Source organism: Myodes glareolus, chromosome 7 (assembly GCF_982192425.1).
Source record: "Myodes glareolus chromosome 7, mMyoGla1.1, whole genome shotgun sequence".
Classification (NCBI taxonomy): Eukaryota; Metazoa; Chordata; class Mammalia; order Rodentia; family Cricetidae; genus Myodes; species Myodes glareolus.
The window spans coordinates 81,148,073-81,174,033 of record NC_142032.1 but is presented as its reverse complement, the minus strand read 5'-3'; the positions used below and the strand labels follow the sequence as shown (position 1 = coordinate 81,174,033).

Below are 25,961 nucleotides of genomic sequence, written 5' to 3'. Positions count from 1 at the left end.
AGTTTTCATTTTGCCAGGAGTTGGCTCAGCTCTTAGCTCTCCTTGGCCCAGCTCTGTGGCTTGTGGCAAGCGGCTTAGCCTGTCTGCCAGAAGTTGCTTTCTGAACTTGGCATCCTGTTCTGTGTGGAGCCTTCAGCCCTTCTCCATGTTGCCACTGCCTCGGGACCTCCTGCTAGCCTACAGGAGCAATCTCCCGGCTCTACCCGAAGTCCTGGGGGGCAACAGGGGGCAGATCCTCAGCAAAAACTGGAGCATCTATGTGATTAGCCTTTTTCATCTGTATTTGGATGTATGCATGAATGTACATGTGGCATGTGTGTTGGGGGGTGTCCTCACACACGTGACACCAAGGATGACCTTGGGTGTCATCTTCAGGAATCTCATCTACCTCCTTTGAGTGTCTTCTTTGTCTGGAGCTCACCTATTAGGCCAGACTGGAATCTGCCTGTCTCCCGCTCCGCAGCCTGAGATCACAGGGGTGGGCCACCACAGCCAGCATTTTGACAGGACTCCTGGGCATCAAACTGAGGCCCTCGGGCTTGTGCAGCAAGCTCGTTATCACCTGAGCCATCCTCCCGGTCCCCGCAATTACCTCTTCATGTCATTACCCGGGGTTTCTTTGTTAGTGCTGCTAAGGAAGGGGTAATGTTGTGTTGTGCCTTGCCAGAGATCCAGCTCAGGGCCCATTGCTTGCTAGGCCAGCTCTACCACTGAGATGTCATCCGGCCCTAACTATCTGTTTATTGCCCGTCCTTCCTCCCTGCCGGAAATAAGAGGCTGCTGGTGCCTCAATTTACCATCTTATCTCTACCTCCAAGAATGTGGGTGGATTCTAGAGATCAAGGAAGCGCGAAGGATTGAAATAGCTGAAGAATGAAGTCAGCTCCGTGTGGCAGCTCACGCCCTGTTATCTCAACCTGTTGGAGGCTGAGGCAGGAGGATTGTTGTGAGCTTGAGGCCATGCGGGGCTACATAATGAATCCCAGTCCAGCTTAGGCCATCACAAAAACAAAACCATGAGGAAGTCAAACTTACTCTTTTACCATATGATCTTTTTAGTGTAATTAAGACTCACCAGCCTCTTACATTATGCTTTAGGCACACCAATCTCAGAAGCCATGCAGCTGCACACTACTGAGCTCTCTAGAACAGATCTTTCTCCCCTGTGTGGTAGTGCCGTCCTCATACATTAGCTTACATATGTTCCAAACAACTGCTTGAAGGAGACAGTGTGAGGGGTGTGCTGCTGTTTCTTCAAGGCCTTTCCCACCCCCTCTCCATCCCTGTAGAGCCACTTGAGGCATTCATTGATCCTCAGCTCCAGGGAAGCAGGGACACTCTGGAACCTGACGCACACCCGATAATGTTTCGTTGTTTGTTTCAGCGCCGGATTAGGAAATCCAGACCTTGAGCAACCAGAGCGAGCTCTTCTTCTGACAAAGATTGGGCTAACGGTGGTGCGATGATGATTAGATTATCACTTTAGTCTCCTAAAAGATGAGCCTCTGGGCTCATCTGGGAAGGGCTTTCTCGGTGAGGTAAATTGAGGTGGGAAGGCCTGTCCGGTGCTGCGGCACCATCCCATTCATTCATGTTCCAGACTGAATGGAAAGGAGAGAGCAAGCTGAGTACCAGCATCCGCTTCCTCCTGCTTCCTGACTTTGAACGCAACGTGACCCTTAAGCAGCCACTGCTATGACTTCACCAAGCATGATGCGCTCTGCCCTGGAATTGTGAGCTGCTTTTGTCAACTTATACAAGTCACAAATTGTCAGTATGGGAAGAAGATGTTTTAGTCTCTTATCCTTGGACACTGTTGAGTGAAGAAGTGAAGCTATCAATTTCCTAAGGCTGTGTTCTCTCAGTGATCTATATCTATGGAGAGCCAAGCCACTGGTGCTAGTGACTATCAGGGTTGTCAACTCTCTATCAGGGTTGCTTATGGTACCTAAGCCAGCTGGAAGGGTGCTTTCTGGCCTTAAAAAATGCCCAGGAACATGAGGAGGGCTGCTTGTTTGTTGGGGTTTTCTGTTCCACCCTGTCCCCCAGCTATTTAGTCCTAGAGAAAAATCACACAAAGGACTCTATAAGTTATAAGCTGATTGGCCCATTAGGTCAGGCTACTTATTAGCTAATGCTCATATCTTGATTAACCCATTTATTTTTCTGATCTATGTTAGCCATGTGGCTCAGTACCTTTTTCAGTGGAGCAGCTCACATCCTGCTGCTTCGGTGATCTGGGCAGGAGTGGGAGGAATCAGCTTCCTCCTCCCCAGAATTCTCCTGCTCTCCTTGCATCATTTCCACGTCCTGTCTGGTTTTCCCGCCTACACCTCCTGCCTGGCCAATCAGCATTTATTTAAAACATGATTGACAGAATACAGACAATTCTCCTGCACCATTTAGTGATATAAACCTGTAACATGAGAGTAGGGCCTGGATAGGGAGCTGGCATTCAAGCAAGTTTTAAGAGATGGCAAATGTTACTCGTAAGTGACAGGGTGGGGACAAAGTATTTCAAAAAGCCCTCTGGTGGCAATGACAAGGTGGGCAGTCTTGAGGGCAAGAAGCAGGACCATGTTGTGAGTGGGTGTGTGGTGTAGATGTGATCAGGGCAGATGATGAGAGAAGGCATTAGACAAAATGTACCCACTGCCCTGACCAGCAAGGTGGCATGTATCTCAGGCAGAAGGATCACTTGAGCCATGGAGTTCAAGACAAATTTGACCACCAAAGCAATTCCTCCCTTTAGAAATATGTAAACTAGGGGCTGGAAGATGGATCCGTGGGTAAAGTATCTGCTGCACATATGTAAGAACTTGAGTCTGGATCCCCAGAACTCACATAAGGTCAGACATAACAGCATACATCTATACCAAGTGCTTCTACAAGATGGGAGGTGGAGACAGGAGCATCCCTGGGAGCTCACTGGTCAGCTAGCCTGGTGTATGTGGTAGTGGATGACGGGGGACCTCTCTCAGAGAGAGCAGAAGGTGAGTACCAACACCTGCAGTTGTTCTTGTGGCACACATGCCTGTGCACACACAAAGATAGTTAATCAATATATTAATATATTAGATGATATTATAATATATTAATCTCTATCTTGAGATATATAGATTCTCCCTCTCACTCCAGATTCTCTTTGTGGGCCTAGAGAAAACTAGTGTTATTGTTCGTTTGGGGCTTTTCTGCTCTGCTGGTTGCTAGGTGTACATCAGTGAATCAGACAGAGAAAACAACTGCCTTTTCCAAGCCCACAGATCAGTGGAGAAGCAGTGAACAGGACGAGCAAGTGCCCTCACCATGCTGGTTGGCTAAATGTTGATGCAGCCGTGAAGGGAAAGCTTGAAGGGGAGAATGAAGAGATGATTAAGTAGAAAAAATGATTTAGCCGTAAAGTTTCCAATCTGTGGCCTTCAAAAATCATCCTAACAAGCACACACATAAACACTTTTTCTTTATTTTTGTTTTTTGTTTTTTTAAGACATGGTTTCTCTGTAGCTTTGGGACCTGTCCTGTCTTCCGAGTGCTGAGATTAAAGGTATGTGTCATCACCGCCTGGCTTACTTTTTCTTTAAACTGAAGCATTTCTTTATTATGCAGCTCTAGGCTGATCTTGAACTCTCAATCTTCTTCTGTCTACTTCCCCACTGCTGGAATCCTGGGCGAGCGCCATCACATTCCACTTTTTAAAAAACTACCATTATGATTAAAACAATCATTCTACATAAAAGCCAAAGCATTGGCCAGTGGTGCACACCTTTAATCTCAGCATTCAGGAGGCAGAGGCAGGCAGATCACTGTGGGTTTGAGGTCAGCATGATCTATAGAGTGAGTTGCCAGGGCTACACATTGAAACCCTGTTTCAAAAAACCAATAAAACAAAAGCCAAAGCATTGATCCAATCTGTCTATAAATACTAATTTATTTATCTCCATTCTATGGAAAAGGGAATCAAAAGTCTGTGATTGGAATTGTTAGCCAATTGAGATGTCACAGTGGTAAGCTGTGTATGGTAGAATATGCCTTTAATTCCAGACAGAGGCAGATAGATCTCTATGAGTTCAAAGCCAGCTTGGTTTATATAGTGAGTTCCAGACCATACACAACTACATGATAAAACCCTCTTTAAAAATAAATGTCACAGTGGCTGCAGCTCAGGACTTCAGAACTTCGGTCTAATTAACACACCAAAACCTTGAGGGGGGCTATTGCTTGAGACAGGACTTCATGTAGCCTGGAACTCACTGTGTAGCCAAAGATGACCTTGAACTTCTGTCTCCTCTTTTCATCTCCTGAGTCTTGGGATCAGAAATGTGTGGGGCACCACACCTGTTTTTATACAGTATTGGAGATCAAACCCAGGGTTTTGACGTGCTAGGTAAGCATTCTATCAACTAAGCTCTGTCACCAGCCTTCTTGCTGGTTGGACTGTACAAAGCCCCAAGCAAAATGAATTTCCTTGAAGGCTGTGTTTGATTAGATAAGTGAACTCTTTCCTCTGCATTCCAAGAGACAAAAGGTCTTAGGCAGATGACAAAGTGAGTCCAATTTGCCTGCACAACCAGGTTAGTCTTGTTGCCATTCTTCCTGATTAACACCCATTCTGTTGTCTTATATAGCTATATGATCTCTTTTTTTAAAAAAAATTATTTATTGTGTATATAGTGTTCTGGGCACCAGATCTCATTATAGATGGGTGTGAGCCACCATGTGGTTGCTGGGAATTGAACTCAGGACCTCCGGAACAGCAGTCAGTTCTCTTACCCTCTGAGCCATCTCTCCAGCCCTCATTTTTTTTTTTAATCCCAAAATTCCAGTCTTCAAGGAAGGACTGCCTGGAATGCACTGGAGACCTGGTGTTTTAGTTTGATTTTCTAGCGCTAGGACAAAGCTAACCAAAACCACCTCAGGGAGAAAAGGTTTATTTGGCTTACATATCCTGCTCGCAGTCCACCATGAAGGGAAGGCGGGAACCTGGAGGCGGAAGCTGAAGCAGAAGCCACGGAAGAATGCTTCTTAGTGGCTTGCTCTACACAGCTTGCTCAGCCCATTTTTCTGATCCACCCCAGGACCGCCTGCCCATGAGTGGCACTGCCCACAGTGGGCTGAACCCTTCCACATAGATCATGGGTTAAGAAAGTGCCCCCACAAATTTGCCTGGTGGCCAATCCGAGGTTCTTTCTTTCCAGATGACCTAGACAACCCTAGACAATGCACACCTAACCAGCAGCCGGTTTGAGGGAGAACCTGGGAGAAAACTGTTGTGTACCACGGTTGTTGTAGGTGGCAGACGTTGCATTAAGTCATTTGTCAAAAAAATCTTAGACTTGAGCCAAAGTATTTTACTTACCCAGTGGCAAACTGGTAACATTGCCAACTGTAGCTTGCAGAGAATAATGATAATCCAAAAAGATAATCACTGAAACAGTCACCACCTGGCACCATCCTGTCGTGAGATATTAATTCTAAGTTTGTTCCTGGTGGATTTGTCCCTCCCTTCATCCCAGAAGTAAAACGGCTCTTTGCTTTTTCTCACTAGAAGAGGTTCTGTTGGCAAGGCAGGAAGTGGAAGCGAGTGAGCAGCCAAACATGGTGTCACCCACCTGGAACCCCAGACCATGGGAGGCAGAGGCAGGAGAATCACTAGAAGTTCAAATCCAGCCTGAGCTACAAGCAAGTTCCAGGCTAACCAAGGTTACACATGGAGACCCTGTCTCACAATAGTAAGAAGAGAAGGGGAAGAGTGGGGAAAGGAAGGAAGGGGAGAGAAAAGAAAGCTGGAATCTTCATTTCCAGATTGGTTTTCGGAACGTTCTTTATGGTGGGCCACAGGTTGGGTCCTCCCTGAGTCCAAGGAAAGGTGAGTGTCTCTCTCTGGTGGAGGGAGGTGGAGGGCAAGCTAAAGCAGAAGAGCTTCCGGGTTAGAAACAAGCAGATCCAGAGAGAATGAATGACTTTTCCCCACCTTTTATACCTGTTGGGATGCAGGCTGCTTCACAGAGGAATGATCTCATGTTGGGCATTTGGACTGGGGTCTGCGGCTCACAGCCTAGCCTTGGCTTCTTGCCCAGGTGGGCACAACAGCAGCCAAGCCGCTTATCTTCCCAATACCAACAACACACGGATGCAGATACCGATCTGAAATGTAGCGAGCAAGCCTGAGACCTGCGAGTCCTTCCAGGCCTGCGTCTGTGGCTGTCCTCAAGGACATGTAGTTCCTTCGGTCCACTGGTGGCTGAGTAGACGCGTCCAGCAGCTGCCCCCCAACCTAATCCCCAACACACACTAACCCTTGCCCTCGGCCACACTGGATCATGCGCTGAGCCCTTCCCAGACATCTTGTTCAATCTCATCCTGAGGGCTAATGTTTTTCCACTTTCGTAGATAAGGAAACTGAGGTTCAGCGATAACTGGCCTGGGGTGAGGGTAGGTTGCACACCAAGCGTTCTCACCCTGGAAGCTGGGGCTGTGAATCACAGAGGCCCTGTGTAGCTGAATCCGTGGAACCAAGGATATCGGGATACCAAAGTGATGGCTTAGCCCTGTGTAGCTGAATCCGTGGATCAAGGAAATCCGAATACCAAATTGATGGCTTGAGCCTGGGTTACCCAGCGTAGGCAACTTTCCCATTCTTTCTCTCCATTCCATCTTCTCACAGTATGACTGTGTTTTCAGTTATGTCTGTGTTATTCAAGAAGGTTGCCAGAAGCTTCTACAGCTATGGCTATCCTTGTGGTTATGTAAGTCTGCTTCTTTGGTGTCTCAAGCGAAAGCACTTGTTAAAAAAAAAAAAAAGCACCTCTTTAAAAAAACAAAAACAATACAAAACAAAACAAAGAAACAAAACAAAAACCAGAGTCCCCATGTTGCCTAGCCTGGCCTGGAACTCAAAGAGCTTCCTGCCTCTGCCTCTGATGATAGAGCTGATAGCTGATCTGGTCTGATCTGGTCACATCACAAACCTTCCCGCCTTGATTTTCTAATTAAGGAGCTTTGCCCAAGAGTGACTTCCTCGGCAGAGTGACAGTTGATGAGTGAGGAAAGGAAGAACCACGAAGTTCGGTGGAACCAGGGTCTGAGAGGCTTCCTTCAGAAAAGTCTGTGACAGCGGTGCTTATTTAGCTTGAAGATGAGGGGCTAGAAATGAAGGTTGATTCTGGGATCGGTGTTCAGCAATGGCGCCTGAGCATTAGAGATGGGAGACGCTGTGTTAGAGACACTGTCATCTGGAGGGTGACAAGTGACATGTGGCTGATTTTAATAGTTGCTTGCCTAGTGTCCATTTTTCCTTTTCTTGGTCGTTGTGTTTGGGGCAAACTGAGCCAAGTTAAATGTTCCCTCGTCCTTCTTTGAACATTGGGGTGTGAGCAGGCTTTGTTTCAGGGCTACGGGCGTAAAATGCACTGTTGTATTAATGGGTCGCACGCTCAGAACTGGCTCTTGCCCTTACCCGTCTCTTTTCTCTGCCCTAGTCATGGGCTTGATGGCTGGAGCTTAAGCAGTCATTCTGAGACCAGGAGACTCACACACACCTGGGTCCTGATAGCACTGAAGCGTTGAAACAACGGAGGAAGACTGCTTATGCCCGGGCAGCTTTATACGCCTTTTTAAAAGCGATTGAGAATTCATTATTCCATACCTGTGTTCACAAATGGTACCTGTGTGTGAATGCCGGTGTGCTTATGCCATTGCGTGTGCGCAGAAGTCAAAGTTCTACTTTTAGGAGTCGGTTCTCTCCTTCCTTCCCACATCTTTCTGTGGATAGAACTCAGGTCACCAGGCTTGGGTGGCCAGCGCTTTATCTCTGGGAGCCATCTTGCCAGCCCTGCATTTCCTCTTACTAACCTTCTTTGGATCCTTTGTTGCTCTCCTTGCTTCTTCTCTCTTTGCCTCATGACTCAGATTTGTGAGAAAGAGGAACCCTCATAGTTTAGGATCTCATAAGGTGAAGCGTGGTGGTCCGTGGGCCCGCAGCAGCAGCTCCTGGGATCTAGACTGAGAGGCAGCTTTGGGCCCAGCCCCAGATCCCAAACAGCACACACAAGCTCCTCAATGACTTCCTGGTTGCATTGAAATACAAAAGGTGGGAAGTTGGAGGGTGGGGTGGCTCTACAGGTGTCATCAGTGCTTACTACTTAAAGCATAAGGACCTGAGTTTGGACCCCAGTACCCATGTGAAAACTGGTGCATTTGTAATCTCAGCACTGCTGTGTCCCTGCGGTTGGTTAGCCAGCCACAGTAGCCAAACTGGCAGTCACCAGGCCCCACGAGAGATCCCTGATGCAAAAAAATAGTGTGGCGAATGATTGAGGGCATTCATTACTGATTTCTGGCCTCTATACATATGTGTACTGCTAGACACACATGTGTATACACGTGTACACACATAGCTCATTGCATTCCTTCTCTATAGTAAACTTTTGCTACAAATAAAATAATTCTAAAGCACGAAGACCCATGGCTTTAGTGGCTGCAAACTGTGACTGATGGTCAGTTATCAGATAACAAAGAGGTTGTATGGACTCCATCAGATTGGATTAAGTGACATTTGTGATAGCATCAACCTCGATGGTGAAGTCTAAAATGTGCCCAGGCTAGGTATTTGAACACTTGCTCTGCTCTGGTGGTGCTCTTTAGGGAGGTCATGGAAACGTTAGGAGCAGGAGATACATCTGGCAGAGATTTGTCACTAGGACAGGCCTTTAAAGGTTAGAGGCTAGCCCACTTCTGGTCTGAGCTCTCTGCTTCCTGTCTGCCACCCCACTGTGACTAGCTACAACCCCCCTCCACACCACAGTGATGAAGCTGCCCCAGACTTTCCAGTCACCTCCCTTTCCCCAACATCCTGGACTGATATCCCCCGAAATGTGAGACAAAATAAACCTTCCTCCTTTGAGTGACTCCTGTCGGATATTTTGTCAGGGCAATGGGAAAAGTAGCTAATATCATTGGATTAGCTCACCTTCGCCAGCTATAATGAAAGAGAAGGAACTCGTGGGGGCAGCCAGGAAGAAGGGTGTGCAGAGAGTAAATTCCTATACAGTATTTACTATGTTTCAGGCACTGTGAGAAGCGCCAGCCGCTAATTTAGTCTCCTTGGCAACCGTGTGACTCATTCTACAGATGAGTAAGCCGAGGCTCAGAAAGGGCAAGTTACCGAGCTGATAAGTTACAGAGCCAAGACTATAGCAGCCATATGGTCTCTGCAGAGTCTGGGCTGTCTTCCTTGAGCTCGCCCCAGTCTCTAGGGAGAGTTTAAGAGTACCGATGAGCTGGCAGAGAGAGTACAGGTCAGATAAGAGTTCATGTTTCTGTTTCCCCTCCAAGTCAGTGCGGCTCGGGAAGGGAGAGTTAGACAACGCTCGATTTTAAACCTCACCCCGTCAGCGTGCGCTTGCTGAGCACCTGGTGCCGTGAACTGGGAACTCCCATGCAGGAGCTTTCTTCTGCCGTCACAGACAAGGGGGCAGGTGGGCCGGTGACGAACGAGTCCTAGGAGGAAGCAGGCAGAGTAAGAAAATCCATGGGAACACAGACCAGGGATACTAGTCCTGGCTGTCTCCATGAAGAAAGATGCTGGAAGAGACAGGAAGGGTGACTGGTAGACATTCCACTGCGCCCAGGGTGCCACTGTGCTACGGGTTTGCAGAGGGAGTATTAACAAATACAGAAGTTCGGAGGTGGCCAGGAGAGCCCTGTTTCTTATAGCCAGCCCTCCGGGGTGGGTTTTATGATCTTGCATTTTTCGGATAAGGAAACTGAAGTTCGGAGTGGCTTAGGAATAAGTCGGAAGCTAGTGTGACCCAGGAAGTCCAGCAGCTGAAGCAGGCTCTCAATCCAGATCTGAGGCAAAGACTGTGTTGTTCCTCTCACATACCACCCTGCCCCTTGCTGCCAGACCCCCTGTGTTGTCTGTGCCTAGATACAATGCCAGTGCTGGATGGCAGCCACAACCCTGTGGGTTTCTTTGCTTTCGCCCCTTTCTCTTGATGTTTGGAGCTCCAAGGGGCCTGGAACATGATAGTGAGGGTGTTCTGTGGCTGTGCTCAGTGAGTAGGCTCAAGGTGAGTGGCTGCTCCCTTGCCTAGCTGGCTGGCTTAAACTAATAAGAAACCAGCAAATCTCATATCAAAGGGTGCCAAACCCGGATCCCTGAGCCTATTCCTCTGTGTGTGGTTTGACAGCTATCATGCTCAGAGTAATGTCTTAACAAACCACTGTCCTCTACTCCCCCGGTGCTATCAGATTCCTCTGCGGTTTTGTTTGTTTGTTTGTTTGTTGGTTTTGTTTTGTTTTTTTTATCTTTCACTGTCCCAATGCAAGGAAATAATGAGATGTGTTATAGCCATTATTATTTATTATTAATAAATGCATGTGGTACAGAACCAGGGAAGTGGATTTGAGTCGGCCCTCACTAGGGAAGAACATTCAGTTCTGGGAGGAAGGATGCCAACAGGCCGTCCATCCAGTGGAGGGTGTCCAGAGAGTGAAAGGCTCAAAGCCAGAATGGGTGAGTAACACTGAAAGCATCTGAGGTTGTCTGGCCTGCCTCAGATGACTCAGGCGGAGACCGTTCTTGCTCTGAGCTCTGAGCTCTTGCTCACGGGCCTGCACGGTTCGTTTGCTTACTTGCAGCTGAGGCTCGAGTGGGCCTCTCTCAAGCCTGCCCAACTCTCCTGACTTTTCTCCTTCAAGCCCAGGGCTCTGCTCTCTCCTCTCCCCTTTACCACTTTCTTTCCTTAACGAGACAAACAAGAGGGAACAAACTGCTGTGCGCTGAGTAGTTGGTGTCTAAACAGATCCTTCTGTCCTTCATCTGTCCGTCTGTCTGAGCTTACAGAAGATGGCACTGCTTCTGCCTGTGTTATCACCAGCCAACATCCGTCCATTTCCTCCCACTCTCCCACCCTTCTACAAGGAGGCTCCAATCTCGAGCTGATGTGACGGTTTAGTGAGAAGCCAGGGTACCTGCCGAGAGTCCTGATGACCAGAGACTGAGCTAGGAATCCACGTGGCAGAAAGACAGATGCCATCTCTCAAAAGTGTCCTCTGACCTCTACATGTGCACCATGGCATGTGCATGCCCACACACATGCATGCAAAACAAAAGAATCAGTGTATAAAGCAGGTAAGCAGCTTAAATCTTTTCTGTCCGCTAAATGGCCCCACTCCTACCCCTCTGCTCACTGAGTTTCCAATGGTCCAGCGAAAGGATGTGCATGTCATTTTGTTTATTTATTTGCTTGTTTGTTTTGAGCCAGGTCTCACATATAGTTCAGGCTGCCCGATGCTTGAAATCCTCCTGCTTTAGGCTCCTGGGTGCAGAGACTACCAGGAGCCTGTGCCATCACGCTTGGCTCCGTGTCAGCACTCTTACTGCCTTCTTACCAAGATAGCTCTGTTAAATCCTTCAGATCATACCACAGGAACCCAGCATCCCACTAAACAACGACACAATGTTTGATTGCCACTTCTGGCAACAGCGTGTTTGAAATATAATCCACAGACCTTAAAAATTCACACATTTAAAAGCATGCAATGCCATGGGCTTTGCAATGAGATAGTCATAGGACTGTAAGTACGGTTTGAGAACATTGTCACGACTATAACCCCGTAATCTTCCAATTTCCTACCCCAGTCTTAGGTAACCATTAATTTGCTTCCCATCTCTGTGGATTTGCTTGTTCAGAACAATTCGTGTGAGTGGAATCAAGTGATAGCATGTGCTCTTTCTTGTTTGACTTTCTTCTTAGCGAAATGTTCCCAAGTTTTATCCTCATGACGGCACCGGTCAGTTGTCCCCTGGCTTTTGTGACAAGTAACCTTATTGAGCAGATCTGCTGCACGTTTGTCTCTGCATGCCTCGCGTGATGGACTTTTGAGTGATCTGTACTCCTGACCGCTAGGAAGAAAAGTGCAATCCACGTGTATGTTTTTGAGTTGGCACATGCTTGCTTTTCTCTTGGTCACACGCTTACCACTGGTAGGGTCCAGCGAAAGTTCAGGCTTGGTTTTTTGCAAACCTGCCATTCCCATTGGTAAGGTGGGAGGATTCTATTTCCCCCTGTTCTTGTCATTGCTTGCTATTAATTGCCTTTTTTTCACGACAGCCTTCCTTGTGGTGTAAAATGGGATTCTGCTGTGGCTTTGGTCTGTATTCCCATGATGACTCTTAAGCCTCCCATCTTTTGATGTTCATTAGACGATGTGGTACCTCTTCCTTATAGACATACCATGCAGCTTCTTTGCATATTTAAAGCTTTGGAGCTGGGTGTGTTTGTTACTGTGCTATACGGATTCCTCACTTATTTTCCACATGCTAGTCTCTTACTAAAAATGTGATTTGCAAATATTTTCTCCCATACTTAAGTGATATGCTCTCACCTTATTAGTATTTCCTTTGATACATCCACTGTCTACTTTGGATGGTATCCCATTTGCCTTTTCATTACTGTTGCTTGTGCTTTGTAGTGTCACAACTAGGAATTATTCCCAAGCCTGGGATCATAAAGATTTAGGAGCCCAAGATTATAAAGATCTATGTTTTCTTCTAGGAGTTTTGTAGTTAATAGTTTTCATCTCCAATCCAGATTGAGTTAATATTTATATATAATATATGGTATGAACAATAACCAAAGAAAACAAAAAGCATGGTTTGTTGTAGGGCTTGCCTTCATTCTTTTGCTTTTGAATATATAGTTGCTCCAGAGTTACTTGTTTAAAAAATACTCCTTCCCCGTTGAATTGTTTCGACTTTCTTATTGCAATTAAATTGAGCACAAGTGTGAGATTGATTTCGGGACCCTTGTCTCCATTCCTTTGATTAGCGTAACCATCCTTATAGCAATCTCCAACTGTTTAGTTATTGTGCCCTCTTGGTAACCAGGAATACCAACTTTGTCTGTATGTGTATTGGAGGGGATGGAAAGGGGAGGGAGAGAAGGAGATGGGAGGGAGAGAGGGAGATAGGGGCAGGAGAAGAGAGAGAGAGAGACTCAGAGAGCCAGAGAGATTCAGAGAGAGGAGAGAGTGTGTGTGGTGTGGAACTCAATAATGAGTATTGTCACATTAATCAAGTTCTCTATCATGGAGCAATACTCTGAGCCCCAACTTTGTTAACAAAAAGATTATTTTGTCAATTCTGGATTCACTAATTTCTCCATCAAGTTAAGATCGACTCGTTAATTTTCACAAAGAATCTAGCTGTGGTTCCAATATAGATGGAACCAAATAAATTTGGTAAAGAACTCTGTTTTTATTCTTTCCAAGTCCTGGAACTGGCTTTGTTGACCAGGCTGGCCTCGAACTCACAGAGATCCTCCTGCCTTGGCCTCCCAAGTGCTGGGATTAAAGGTGTGCGTCACTACCATCCTGCTGGGTTTTCTCATACATGCATGTATTCTTGGATACCCACACACACACATGCTTACACATACATATACAAAAAAATTTAAGAGAAAGAAGGAAGAACAAGGAGCCCATACTCTCCTCGAGGACACACCCCAATGACCCGCCGGCCTCCCATGAAGTCTCGCTTCTTAAAGTTTCCATTCCTAGGACTAGAAAGATAGTTCAGCAGTTAAGAGTGTGCACTGCTCCTGCGGTAGACAGAGCTCAGCTCTAAGCCCCAGTGTCCAGCAGCTCAAAACCACCTGTAACTCCAGCTCTAGGGAATCTGATGGCCTCTTCTGCCCTCCGTGGGCACTTATACCCCCACACACATACTCACTCATACACAGCCACATGCAAATACATAGAATTAAAAATAAAGGAAGTGTGTTTATGCCTTTTAAAGAAAGTTTCCACAACTGAGTGGTACCAACCTGGGGAATTATCTTTGAGGGAACACTAACGATCTGAACTATAAGACTGGTAGAAAATAAGGTGAAACGCAAGTAATGGCCACCAGAACAAAAAGAAAACACTAGGGGTGGGTGTCCCTACCATTTAGAATTGGGGGACAACTTTAAAAGTAAGATCTCAAAAGTCACACACACACACAAAAAAGCAAAAATTAATGCATAAACTTAAAATGACTACAGAACAGTAAAGTATCTGAGACCAAGTTAAAAGCATTGGCTGTGTGTAGTTCAGTGGCAGAGTTGTCCATAGCATGCCCAATATCTCGGGTTCGGTCCCCAGGACAATCATTTAAGAAGTTGAAAAATTTTTTAAAGTGTACTTAAAAACAAAATTTACAGACCATACCATAAACAAAGAGGCAACTGCTTTAATACACAAAGAGCTCTCGGAATTATAAAGAATAGGAACTGCTCATAGAGAAATTTGGATTATTTATAAGTAGACACACACAATATCCATTTAATGAAGAGTTTGCTGTGAAGCCGTGAAGACCTGAGTTTGGATCCCCAGAACCCATGTAAAATCTGGTTGTGGCAGAGCAAACTGTAACCCTAACATTGGGGAATAGAAACAGGTAGCTCACAAGGGGTACAGCCCAGCCATACTACTCCAAACAGAAAGTGCCACGTTTAGTGAGAGACCCTGCCTCAAAAACTAGGGTGGAGACGCAACTGAGGCAGACATTCTGATATCAGCCTGCACACAGGAAGGAAGGAAGGAAGGAAGGAAGGAAGGAAGGAAGGAAGGAAGGAAGGTAGGAAAGAAGGAAAGAAAAGGAGAGACTGATAACCAAGCTAATTAAGGTAAGGGAATGGATTGACAAACATTCTCCACGATGGGAAAGAACATGGGTGTGTTTCTAGTGGCCTACAAGGATCTGAGCCGGTACAATCCCTTCACTATGCTTGACCAAATAGTCTATTTCTGAGTCTATGCCACCAATGCTTTAAATATTTCAACAAATGTGTAAGCAAAAGGAATTTTAGAATAATTGCAAACTAACAGAAAAGTTTGAAGTACCCTAAAGAGCTCTTTCTCCCTGAATCAAAGGAAAAATAAATGGCTGACCATCTCAAAATACATCCAAATGCCTGCCTCATTGCTTTGGGATAGAGTCACATCTTATTTCCTGAAAGCTGGGAAGTTCTAGTTAGTCTCATGACAACCACCAAAGTCAAGAAATTAACATGGACACCATCCAAGCCTCACACCTCTTTTAGCCTCTGGATTGCGTTCACAGAGAGGACCCCGTTTACAATCAAACATTGCTTTTTAATATTTCCTTTCTCCTTCCTTCTCCTTCCTTGACTGGGGATAGAAACCAAGGGCTTATTCAGGTTAGGCAAATGCTCTACCACTGAACTACACCCCCCAACCTTAAAAAAAATTCCTAAATTTCCCACACTGGCCTTGACTATTCAATCCTCCTCTGTAGCAATCTACCAAGTAGTTGGGATCTCAGGCCTGTTTTACTAGGCCTGGATTTGGTCTTCAGTCAGCAACAGTTCCTTCATCTTCTCTTACTATTCAATCTTGGCACCCTAAAAACCACCAACTTGCTCTTGGAAAGTTTAATTTGTGTGAGTTCTTCACGATCAGATTCAAGTTGTACATCTTGGAAGACACAAGAGTGCCAGGCAGTGGTGGCACACACCTTTAATCCCAGCACTTAGGAGGCAGAAGCAGGAGGATCTCTCTCAGTTTGAGACCAGCCTGGTCTACAAGAGCTAGTTCCAGGACAGGCTCCAAAGCTACAGAGAAACCCTGTCTCGAAAAACAAAAACAAACAAAGAAGGAGAAGGAGAAGGAGAAAAGAAGAAGAAGAAGAAGAAGAAGAAGAAGAAGAAGAAGAAGAAGAAGAAGAAGAAGAAGAAGAAGAAGAAAAAGAAGAAGAAGAAGAAGAAGAAGAAGAAGAAGGGAGTAATGCTACACTTCTCTTAAGGATGTTGGACTCCTGTGTGTTGGCTCCGGTGATGCTAACTTGGATCACTTCCCTGAGATGGTTTCTTTTTTTTCCCTCCTTTTAGTTCATAAGCAATTTGTGGGAGGTATTTTAAAATTATGTAAACACCCTGTTTCTCATAAGAGACTTTTTGAAACAGCTTTATTGATTCACATATTTAAAGTGCATCATTTGATGAGTTTTGACATATGTCTACAGCTGTGAAAACATCCCCACAATCACGCTAGCAAACCTATCTGTCATCTCCCAACATTTCCCCTTTTTCTTTCCTGTCATCCTTACTTCTCATCCTTTCCCATACTCTTCCAATCTGCAGGCAACCACTGACGGCTTTTCTGTCACCACAGAATAATTTATGTTTTCTGAAACTTTGTACGTTGAACCATCCGGTCTTTGTCGCCCCCCCTTCCCTCTCCCGTCCCCTGTGGCCTGGATTCTGTCACTATGATAACCCTGAAATTCCTCCATGGTGTGTATGTCAGCAGCCCACCTCTTTGCTGATACACACCCCACCCTTCTATGCAGAATTCACAGTTTCTATGCCTTGGTTGGGTTTAATTGATTGATTGATTCATTTTTTTTAAACTTTGTATAAAAGGCACAGTTTTGTTTTTCACAGTTCTGGGGCTTGGGAAGTTCAAGATCAAGATGACTGACTGTTTGGCGAGGGTTGCTTTCTGCTTTTCCAGGTGCCATCTTGTTGCTATTTCTAGAATCAGGAAAACCACTGGAACATGTGTGTCATTTGTTTCCCATCTCTCTTAGATCACTGTCTCCATTGCTTGATGTCTGCCGTTTTTAAAGCCATCGTCTCATAATTTGTCTAGCATTTTTTTACTTGTTTTTTTTGGAGGGTGGGGGGTGAGGGGAAATATCATCCTAGTCAATCCATTTGGTGAAATCATCAGACTTTGAATGAATGGATTGATTTTATGAATATATTTGTCTATTTATAGACGTTTAATTTCCTATTATGTTGCTGTAATTCTTTACTATCATAATGCATGTTAGAGTTCAAATTATCCTGAACTTGGTCAGGAGGCATAAGCATCACTAATGTAAAATACTTCAAGCAGCATTTCTTTGCTAAAAGCTGTAGAGTGGAAGTGGAGGAGGGTAGCCTGGATGTCAAGACAAGGGACGTTATCAGAGGAAGGAGGGAACAACACTATTGCTTTGGCTGTAACTGTCTGAGGGACCTCCTCAAAAGAAGAGGTACCCGTTTGATCCTCACTAAAGCCACGAAGGTGCCTGGTGGGTCTGGTGGCAATCCATAGAACTATTGAAAGGTTGCTGTTGGCATTTGTAACATCAATCAAAATAGCAGTTGAAGAGACCATTGGGGAGTCTAGAGGAACCCTATTCCTGCCAGTAGTCCTGATGGTGACAGACGGTTGCCTGGCAGAAGGATGATGCTTCTTGACACCATTAAGGAAATGCTAGAGAAGGAGAGGTGACATTTGTTCTTCTTTGTTCTAAAAATACCTTCAGTTAAACGTTTGGGCCTCCCAAGCACTTAGTTAGGTACTGGCAATACAGCAAATACAATGGACATCCTCTACTCTCTGGGACCTGACATGTCAGGTAAATAAGTTTAAATAAGATAAAATAAGTTGTCCCATGAAAACACGTGAGATTCCAATCCTGAATGCTCCAGTTCTTTACGGAGAACGGGGCTCCCACTTCAATAGCAGGGAACTAGACCGATGCCAATTTACTAGTTGCACTTGACTCATGTCTGCATTTTGATGAGAATCAGAGAATCTCGGGGAATGCTTGCAAAGGAGACAGCATTTGAACTCAGCTTTGAAGTGGAATTTGCGAGGTAGACACGATGGGGAGCAAAGGCCTCCCGCTCACACAGAACAGCATGTTCCAGTCCCAGAGCTACTGAAAGACACAATAAACTGGTTGTAGTTCAATGTCACTGGATCACGAAGTAGGGATTCTGAGAAATGGGGTAGGTAGGCTCTTGAAGGCCTTTATGTTATGTGAGGGTTTCAGGTGGCGTTCTGTAGAATGCAGCTATTCAAGAAATTTTAGCCTTCGAGCCACTCAAGAACATTTAGCGGCAGCGGGAGCTCATCAGATTTACTTGCTAGGGAAACCACTTTGACAGCAATATAGATACTTCGATGGAGGAGATAAGCAGGAAGTAGGAAGAGCATACATGCATTAGCAAAAACTACAAAGAGCCTAATATGTACTAATATGTAATTCTGCTACATGCAGAGATTCAAGGAACAGGGCAGACGTGTGCCTTGTTCTCCCAAACTTCCCAGAGAATTGGAGACTCAAAGAATAAACAGATGGCAGAGACGGTTTGCTGCAAATGTGATTAACGCTATGGAAAGTCTAGAATAGCTTCAGAGTATGCAACTGGTCCCAAAGTGAGTGAAGAGTGTGAAGAGATAAGAAGGCAAGACTTTCTTGAGCAAGGAGACGGGAGCCTTTTAGAAAACGAAAGACTGAATGCGTGAAGCAAGGTGAACAAGGAGGTGATGAAAGGCCATGGCTCCGGGTAATGTTGGGGGATGGCAAAGATATTACATGGGGAGCCAAGAGCCCTCAGCACCTTTGCATTATTTTAAGATGGACTGTAAGATGATGACGGTGTTCTTATTTAAAGTTAGTACATCCAGGCTGTTGGGTAGGAATTGTCCCAATGCACAGCAAGCAGAATGAGCATGTGCACTACTGGAGACAGCAAAATCATGACCCTTCACCCACTTGGGAATGCAAATGGACACAGATTATTTTAACAACATTCTGCTGCTTCTCATTCAGTTAAATATGCATGTATTCTGGGATGCAGCAATTCTGTTCTAGAGGTATGCTAGTCAGCTCTCTTCTTACTATAACAAATACCTGAGACGATCTACCATGAGAACAAGAAAAGGTTTTTTTGCTGTTGTTTGTGTATTTTTTTTCCAGCTCACCATTTTGGAGCGTTCAGCCCATGATCAGTTGATCCCATTGCTTATGAGCTTGTGGTCCAGAGTATACTACTGAAGAAGCACAAGGCAGAGCAGAAATACCTTGTGGCTGAGAAGGCCAAGAGGAAAGGAACAGGGGTTCCCACTATCCCTGTCAAGGAAATACCCACAAAGACTTGAGAAGCTCTCATTAGGCACAGAAAGACTCCACCACCTCCCAGTGGTGCCGTGCTGGGGGAAAGTCTTTACCACATGGTCTTTCGAAGGCATTTGTAACTCAAACTATAGCACTAGGTATAGTTGAGAGAAATGAAGACATGTCCATTGTTGTGCCAATGTTTCCTGGGGAGATGCAGAATAATGCCTACTCATCCCAGATGGGGCATCTACCACAGACCAGAGTCATAGTGCCACCAAAGGCCAGCTTTAATGAAACAAGGGGTTTACTGGGTCCCTTACAGGGATATGGGTGAGGAGGTACAGGAGCAGGGGTAATGCAAAGGCCACTGCATCACTGAGCAGCTCACCTAAGCCTGGACAACCACTCAGGAAAGCTACACCTGGAAGCTCCCAGAATGACCACATCAAACTCCTTTGGTTAGAATCTTTTCTCTCCGGCAATTGCTCATTGCTGATAGAACCTTGGAGGGGAACTTTGTGAACTTGATCCGTTTCAGCTTTTCCCAAACTTGTGAGGAGTTTCCTTTCTCCCTCCAGGAGGGAATATTTGAATTCAGATGAAATTGTTCCACAGATGTTCACTGCGTAATAGTAATAGTCCCTAACTAAAAGCAGTAACTGATCAATAGGAGGATTGGCAAGCAAGTTGTGGTATATCTATTCAATGGAATATTACCCACAAAAAAGAAACAAATTTGGTACACAGAGCATATAAATGAATTTTAGATTTGTTCAAGTAGAGAAGTCAGACAGGAAAGGGTATATATGGCATGACTCCATTATATGAGCTTCCAGAATGAGAGTACCGATTTGTGGTGATGTAAACCCTAGAAGTAGTTTTTAGGTGCTCAGTGTATGGGCGAGGACGGGAGAAAGGGACTGAGAAGAGGCACAAGGGAATTTTCTTGAGTGACAGAACCTTTTATATTGGTTGTGGTTGTGGTTACATGAATACATTTGTCATAATACATGAGGGTTTCCCCTTTAAATGGGTGAATCATGTTTTGTGGAAGGCATAGCACTATGAGGAAAAAAGAAGAAAAAAAAAGGGATTGGGAAAGGGACACTGGAGTTTTCAGGGTGTGCTGGGGGTGGTGTCAGTGAGAAAAGAGAGGAAGAAAAAAATGAAGAGGATATTTCCAAAATAAAATGTCCTGAAGTTGCATTGAAAGATGGGGTTGGTGGTGTTAAAATTAATTTTTAGGTCTCTAGTTGGAACAGCTTATGGACTGGTCCTTTTACTATTGGCCCGCCACTGGGCTCCATTACGACATGCTTACCCTGTTTCCCCCTCCCATCTTGATAATTTCATCACTGGAGTATCAGGCTTCCTCAGGGTGCATTCCTTGGCTCTTTTATGGTATCATAGGAATGTTCACTAATGAAGTGTAGAGCTGGGGTCCACATCTTCAGCTTCAATCAGCTGCACATAGAAAGCACTTATGACAACATTGCATCAGTGCTGGGTACCCACAGACTTCCGCTATTATTTCTTTAGTAATACAGTTTAGTAACTCTTTGTGGATATTCACTTTGTACTGGGTATTATAAATACTTCAGAGGTGATTTAAAGTTCATAAGAAAGCCAGGTGTGGTGGCATATACCTTTAATGTCCGCACTCAGGAAGCAGAGTCAGAGGGATCTTGGTGAGCTGGAGGCCAACCTTGCCTGTATAGTGAGTTCACATACATAGTGAGAACCTATCTAAACACAAAAGCAAAACTGGACTATATAAGAGAATTTATTTTCTGTTTGCTCAGAGCTTGTCTGTTCTAGAGCTATGGTGTGTGCAGTGTAATTTCAGTCTTTGAGGTGTAATTGACAAGACTCTGCTATGTCAGTCTCTGTGTGGGGCACAGTTCCTCCATGGAGTCTTCAGAGCATTTACAGACCGAGTGACATTGATTTCCTTTCAGTTATTCTATGTCTAAAATGATTGTATTTTGTTGATTGATTATATATAGTAGATTATATTATCTGATCTGTGATCATCATTTTGGGGTGGTAAAATGTTATAGTTATAAAGTATCATCATAAAAATATGTTAGGTCTAATGCTCTTGAGATCTGCAATTTAGTGGTTAGGAGGGGCCTTTGGAGTCAGACTACACACACACACACACACATACACACACACACACACACACATATATACATATATATGATGTGGGAGTTGATGTATGCTGTGAATATGTTTTAATGCCATTGGTTAATAAAGGAGCTGCTTTCAGCCAGTGTATTAACAGAGTAAAGACAGGCTGAAAGAGATGTATAGAGAGAGTAGGCAGAGTCAGGGAGAAGCCATGTAGCCTCCACTAGAGACAGACATCTCTGCTGGAGCTTGCTAAAAACTTTGCCGGTAGGCCACAACTTCATGGTGATGCACAGATTAATGGAGATGGGTTAGTTTAGGATATAAGAGCTAGCTATCAATATGCTTAAGTTATTGGCCAAACAGTATTATAAATAATATAGTTTCTGAGTGATTATTTCGGGTCTAAGCGTCCGGGAACAAATGAGCAGCATTCCAACAAAAATTTGGCACCACCAACGTGGTTGACTATATCCATGTATATAAAACACACACACACACACACACACACACACACACACACACACAATCTCAATCACAACCGGGCAGTGTTGGCACACACCTTTAATTACAGCACTCGGGAGGCAGAGGCAGGCGGATCTCTGTGAGTTCAAGGCCAGCCTGGTCTAAAAGAGCTCTAAAGCTACAGAGAAACCCTGTCTCGAAACCCACCCCCCCAAAAAAAATCTTAATCACTTATTACTTATGTGATTTTGGGAAAATTAATCACGCCTGCTGGTAAAAGGGGCATAATACTCCCACCTCATTGGGCTGTGCAAAGACAATTAGTGACTAATTAGTATTTTAAAGTACTTAGAACAGTTTGGGGATAGCACATTAAATACGGAAGAAATTTTAATTAAATGATGTAAATACACTTTTTCCAGGAAAGCTTATCCATGTTCATGTTTTTAACTTCTTTCTATTTATTACTGTGAAGACTTTCTCAATTTAGAAATATTGGTTGGGGGATGTAACTCAGTGGTATAGTGCTACTTAGCATACATTTCTGCTATGCTGAGCATTGCAAAGAAAAATTTGTATATATGAATGTTTCCCTTGTGTATACGTGTGTACACCACACGTGTGCCTGATGCCTGAAGAGGCCAGAAGAGGACTGGATATACTGGAAGCGGAGTTACAGACAGTTGTGAACGACTATGTGGGTGTTGGGAACTGAACTCGGGTCCTCTGGAAGAGTACCAAGTGCTCTTCACTATTGAGCTGCTTCTGCAGTCTCCATTTTGGTTTTTGATAAAGAGGAAAACTTAATTCTTGCCTTCCAAATACATAATTTGTGAATTAGTAGTCTAGTCATTTAGCCTTCTCAGTAAGGCAGGGATGAGAGATTGAAGAAAATTCGTGTTAAACAACCACAGGAACTGAACAGAAAGAAAAGCAAATAAATAGAGGAAAGACCCTGTCTTAGTTTGCCTTCTATTACTGTGATGGACACCACAATGACAAGCAACTTGGGGAGGAGAGGGTTTGTTTCAGCTTACAGTTTATAGTTCATCTCACAGGGAAGTCAGAGCAGGAACTCAAGGCAGGAACAGAGGCAGAGGCGTGGAGGAATACTGCTTACGGCTTGCTCCCAATGGCTTGGAACCCACTTTCTTTCTTTTCTTTTTTTAAAAAAATATTTATTTATTTATTATGTATACAATATTCTGTCTGTGTGTATGCTGCAGACCAGAAGAGGGCACCAGACCTCATTACAGATGGTTGTGAACCACCATGTGGTTGCTGGGAATTGTACTCAGGACCTTTGGAAGACAAGGCAATGCTTTTAACCACTGAGCCATCTCTCCAGCCCTCTTTTCTTCTTCTTTTTTTTTTTTCTACTTTTCTTTCCTACTTCCTCCCTCCCTCCAGAGTTTCTCTGTATAACAGCCCTGGCTGTCCTGGAACTCACTTTGTAGATCAGGCTGGCCTCAGACTCATAGAGATCCACCTGTCTCTGCCTCCCAAATGCTGTGATTAAAGGCCTGTAGCTTACTTTCCTATACAGCCTGGGATAGGCGGCTCAGGGATGATGCTCCCCACAGTGAGCTGAGCCTCTCCACACCCATCAATCAAGAAAATGCCTATATACCCGCCTACAGGCAAACAGTGTTGGGGTTCCTCTTCCTAGGTGATTCCAGTTTGTGTCAGTTTAACAAACTAACCAGGATGGGTCCTACTTAAGTTTGAAGCTGGGTTTTTATGGTAGTGCACTAGTGTCCAGGAGACAAAGGCAGGCAGACCACTGAGAGTTTGAGGCCAGTCTGGCCTACATAGAGAGTTCTAGGCAAACCAGGCTACATAGCAAGTCAGACCCACATCTCAAAACTTACTGGCATTTACTTGGTACTCTTCACTTTATATTTTGTAATTTTTTTCAAAAAAATATTTATAGGCTCATAAAATTAAAAACACTAATTTATTTATTTACTGCAGCACACATTTCTCTCAGAACAGAACAGACAGTCGCATAGCTTATTTTGTGGGAGAGAGTGGAGCAAGTCTAAGCCAGTTGGAGGATTTAGGACAGAAAAGAGCAAAAGGAAGTAATCTGCAGAGTGAGTTTTCTGAGAAAGCGAAAGGGAATAGGTTTTAAGTAGAGGAGAAATATGGCAATCACAAGAAGCACTGTGTGCATGGAATATACAAGAATATATGTACCTATGTGCACTTAATGCATTATATTGCTTCATCTACCAGTAGGTATGTATCTTATTGTATTTACATTCAGGTATGTGCCTACACTGTAATTTTTTTACAATTATTGTACTAATTATATCTCCATGATTTATATTGCTGTACCTTATTGCATCTATATATAGATTTATATACTTTACGGGTATTTATCTTACAGTATTCACAATTAGGTGTTCACATGTTTTTCTGTGGACTTGTCTAGAATCTGCCTTTTCATTCTTTTATTGTAACCAAGTCCTCCGGCCGGTATTTCCTACCCCATCTTTTCAGGCGTCGCAAGTGACTGGGTGCTTTTAATGCCATCTCACGTCGCTGGACTTAGGAGCTAGTTAACAGTTTTCACCCTTTTCAGTGTCGTGAGTTATTATCTTGACGATGAAGTACTTAAAAGCGATACCCTAAGTGATTATTTCATGAGTTGAAATGAGTGAAAGTGGAATTGCTGAGTCAAGGGTGTGTAAAATTTTAGGCGTAAAATCGTATTGAAACCTCACAACCGGCCTTAGGTACGCATTAGTCACCTGAGGAGGAGAGGAGCGAGCAGAGAGGTTAAATAATCTGGCTCAAGGTCAAAAGTAATTAGATGTGGGTGAATTTAAAAACGGCGCGGGCTCCTCCGGCAGCGGCAAGGGTGGAATTTGCGGTTTGGTGAATTTTTTTTTTTTTTTTAAAGGCGTGTTTCTATGAGGGAGGGGCCGGGCAGAGGGGAAGGAAACTTGTGTCGCAGTAAAGAAGGAGGAGGGGAGGATCGGAGTCAAACCCGAGCCGGCCTCGGCGAGAAAGGCTGCGGTCTGCTCTCGCCAGGCACCGAAGACATTTGCGGGGAGCCTCGGAGTTCCCCGACAGCTTCGGCGAGGTCCCGGCCGCGTCGGGCGGTTGCCAAGCGTCTGCCCTATCCAGCAGGCCTAGTTGCTAGGGCCTCCATCTTGGGGCCCCGGGCCCCGCGCCCCCGGAAGGGGTTGCGAGTAGGGCATTCACTTCCGGTCTGGGGCCTGCGGCGGCAGCGGTGGCGGCGGCGGCGGCGGCAGCGGGTCGGTGTAGAAAATGGCGCTGGTGCAGCGGCTCGGGCCTGTCCCCGCGGCGCTGCGGAGGGCTTGAGGCTCGCGAGCCTCGTTCCCCGCGCCCCACGCGCTCGTGCACTTTACACACATGAGGTGAGCGGACCGGAGGGGAGTCTCGCTCGGGGTCGGGAGGCAGCCGTCGGCGCCGCCGCAGGACCCCCTCGGGCTGCGGGCGGCGGTAGCACGGGGCAGTTCCCGGGGTGCGCGGGCCTGGGAGGGAGGCCGCAGGTGGCCCGGGAAGCTTCGGCCCCGCTCGGGCTGCGGCGCTGGGCTCGGTCGTCCTGGGCTCGGAGGCCCGCAGCGCTGCAGCCCGCAGCCCCGCCCCTCCCCCACCGCGCGGGCGCTCTGCCGCAGAAGCTCCGTTTTCACGCGCATCCCCCCTCCCCCGTTTTTTTTTTTTGTTTGTTTTTGTTTCCTATTTCAGAGAATTGGAAGCTAAAGCTACCAAAGACGTAGAGAGAAATCTTAGCAGGTAAGATGGGCGAGCCTTCAGTCTCCCGCCCCCTTTATAATCGTGTGTTTCTACTCTGCTTCTGCTTCGCCTTCCTGGGTTTACGGACTCTCTCCCCCTCTTCGACTCCCCCCCCCCCCCCCCCCAATCCCGTGTCATTTGCTTTCGCACGCAGGGAACAGACATTCGGGAGAAACGTCCTCAGGGAATATTGCATGGGGGGGGCATTGCAGGGAGACGCGTAATTAAGAGTGTGTTCGTTCTTAAAAAGAAAAGCAAAAGGCAGTTCTTGTAAACTTAGTTAAAGCATTCTCACCCTTTTAGAATTTAATTAGGGGACTTGTGCATTAATTACTATTGTAAATGGTTGCAGGCATTGTGTGACTCATGATTGAGGCGGCCCTTATGGCGGGCTGTCAAACTGTTTTGGCTTCCCCGTTATTACTTTGTAGCTAAATTGTTGCCTTTATAAAAAGATACTATGTGTTCGCATTTTTTTCCTCTCTGTCTCTGCACATTGTAGTCAGGCGGATTCTGTTGCATTGGAAACAGTTTTGTCCTTGAACTTCGTCGAGCATAAACTGCGTTTTGTTTTCCTTTGAAACTACATTTTAGTCTGTGTTCAGTGTGTGCTCTTTTTATCAGCTGGGAAAGTAATTAAAAATCGTTCTCAGTAAGTGATTATCACTTCTGCTGGGCCTGAGTGCTT

General features: G+C 45.3%; 1 protein-coding gene across 6 annotated transcripts in view; it reads left to right on the top strand.

The window, feature by feature from the left end:
* Tnrc6a (trinucleotide repeat containing adaptor 6A) overlaps nucleotides 1-25,961 on the top strand; it is a 167,758-nt gene that overhangs the window by 62,660 nt on the left and 79,137 nt on the right. For 2 of the 6 annotated variants that reach the window (XM_087908483.1, XM_087908485.1), the window contains exons 1-2: nucleotides 24,737-24,894; nucleotides 25,226-25,273. The exons of 3 other annotated variants lie outside the window; for them this stretch is intronic. In XM_087908483.1, the coding sequence (XP_087764609.1) occupies nucleotides 24,890-24,894; nucleotides 25,226-25,273 (53 nt within the window). In that variant the 5' untranslated portion in view covers nucleotides 24,737-24,889. Of the gene's footprint in view, nucleotides 1-24,736; nucleotides 24,895-25,223; nucleotides 25,274-25,961 lie in introns of those variants that run through there. One more of the 6 variants, XM_087908486.1, reaches the window with a different exon arrangement.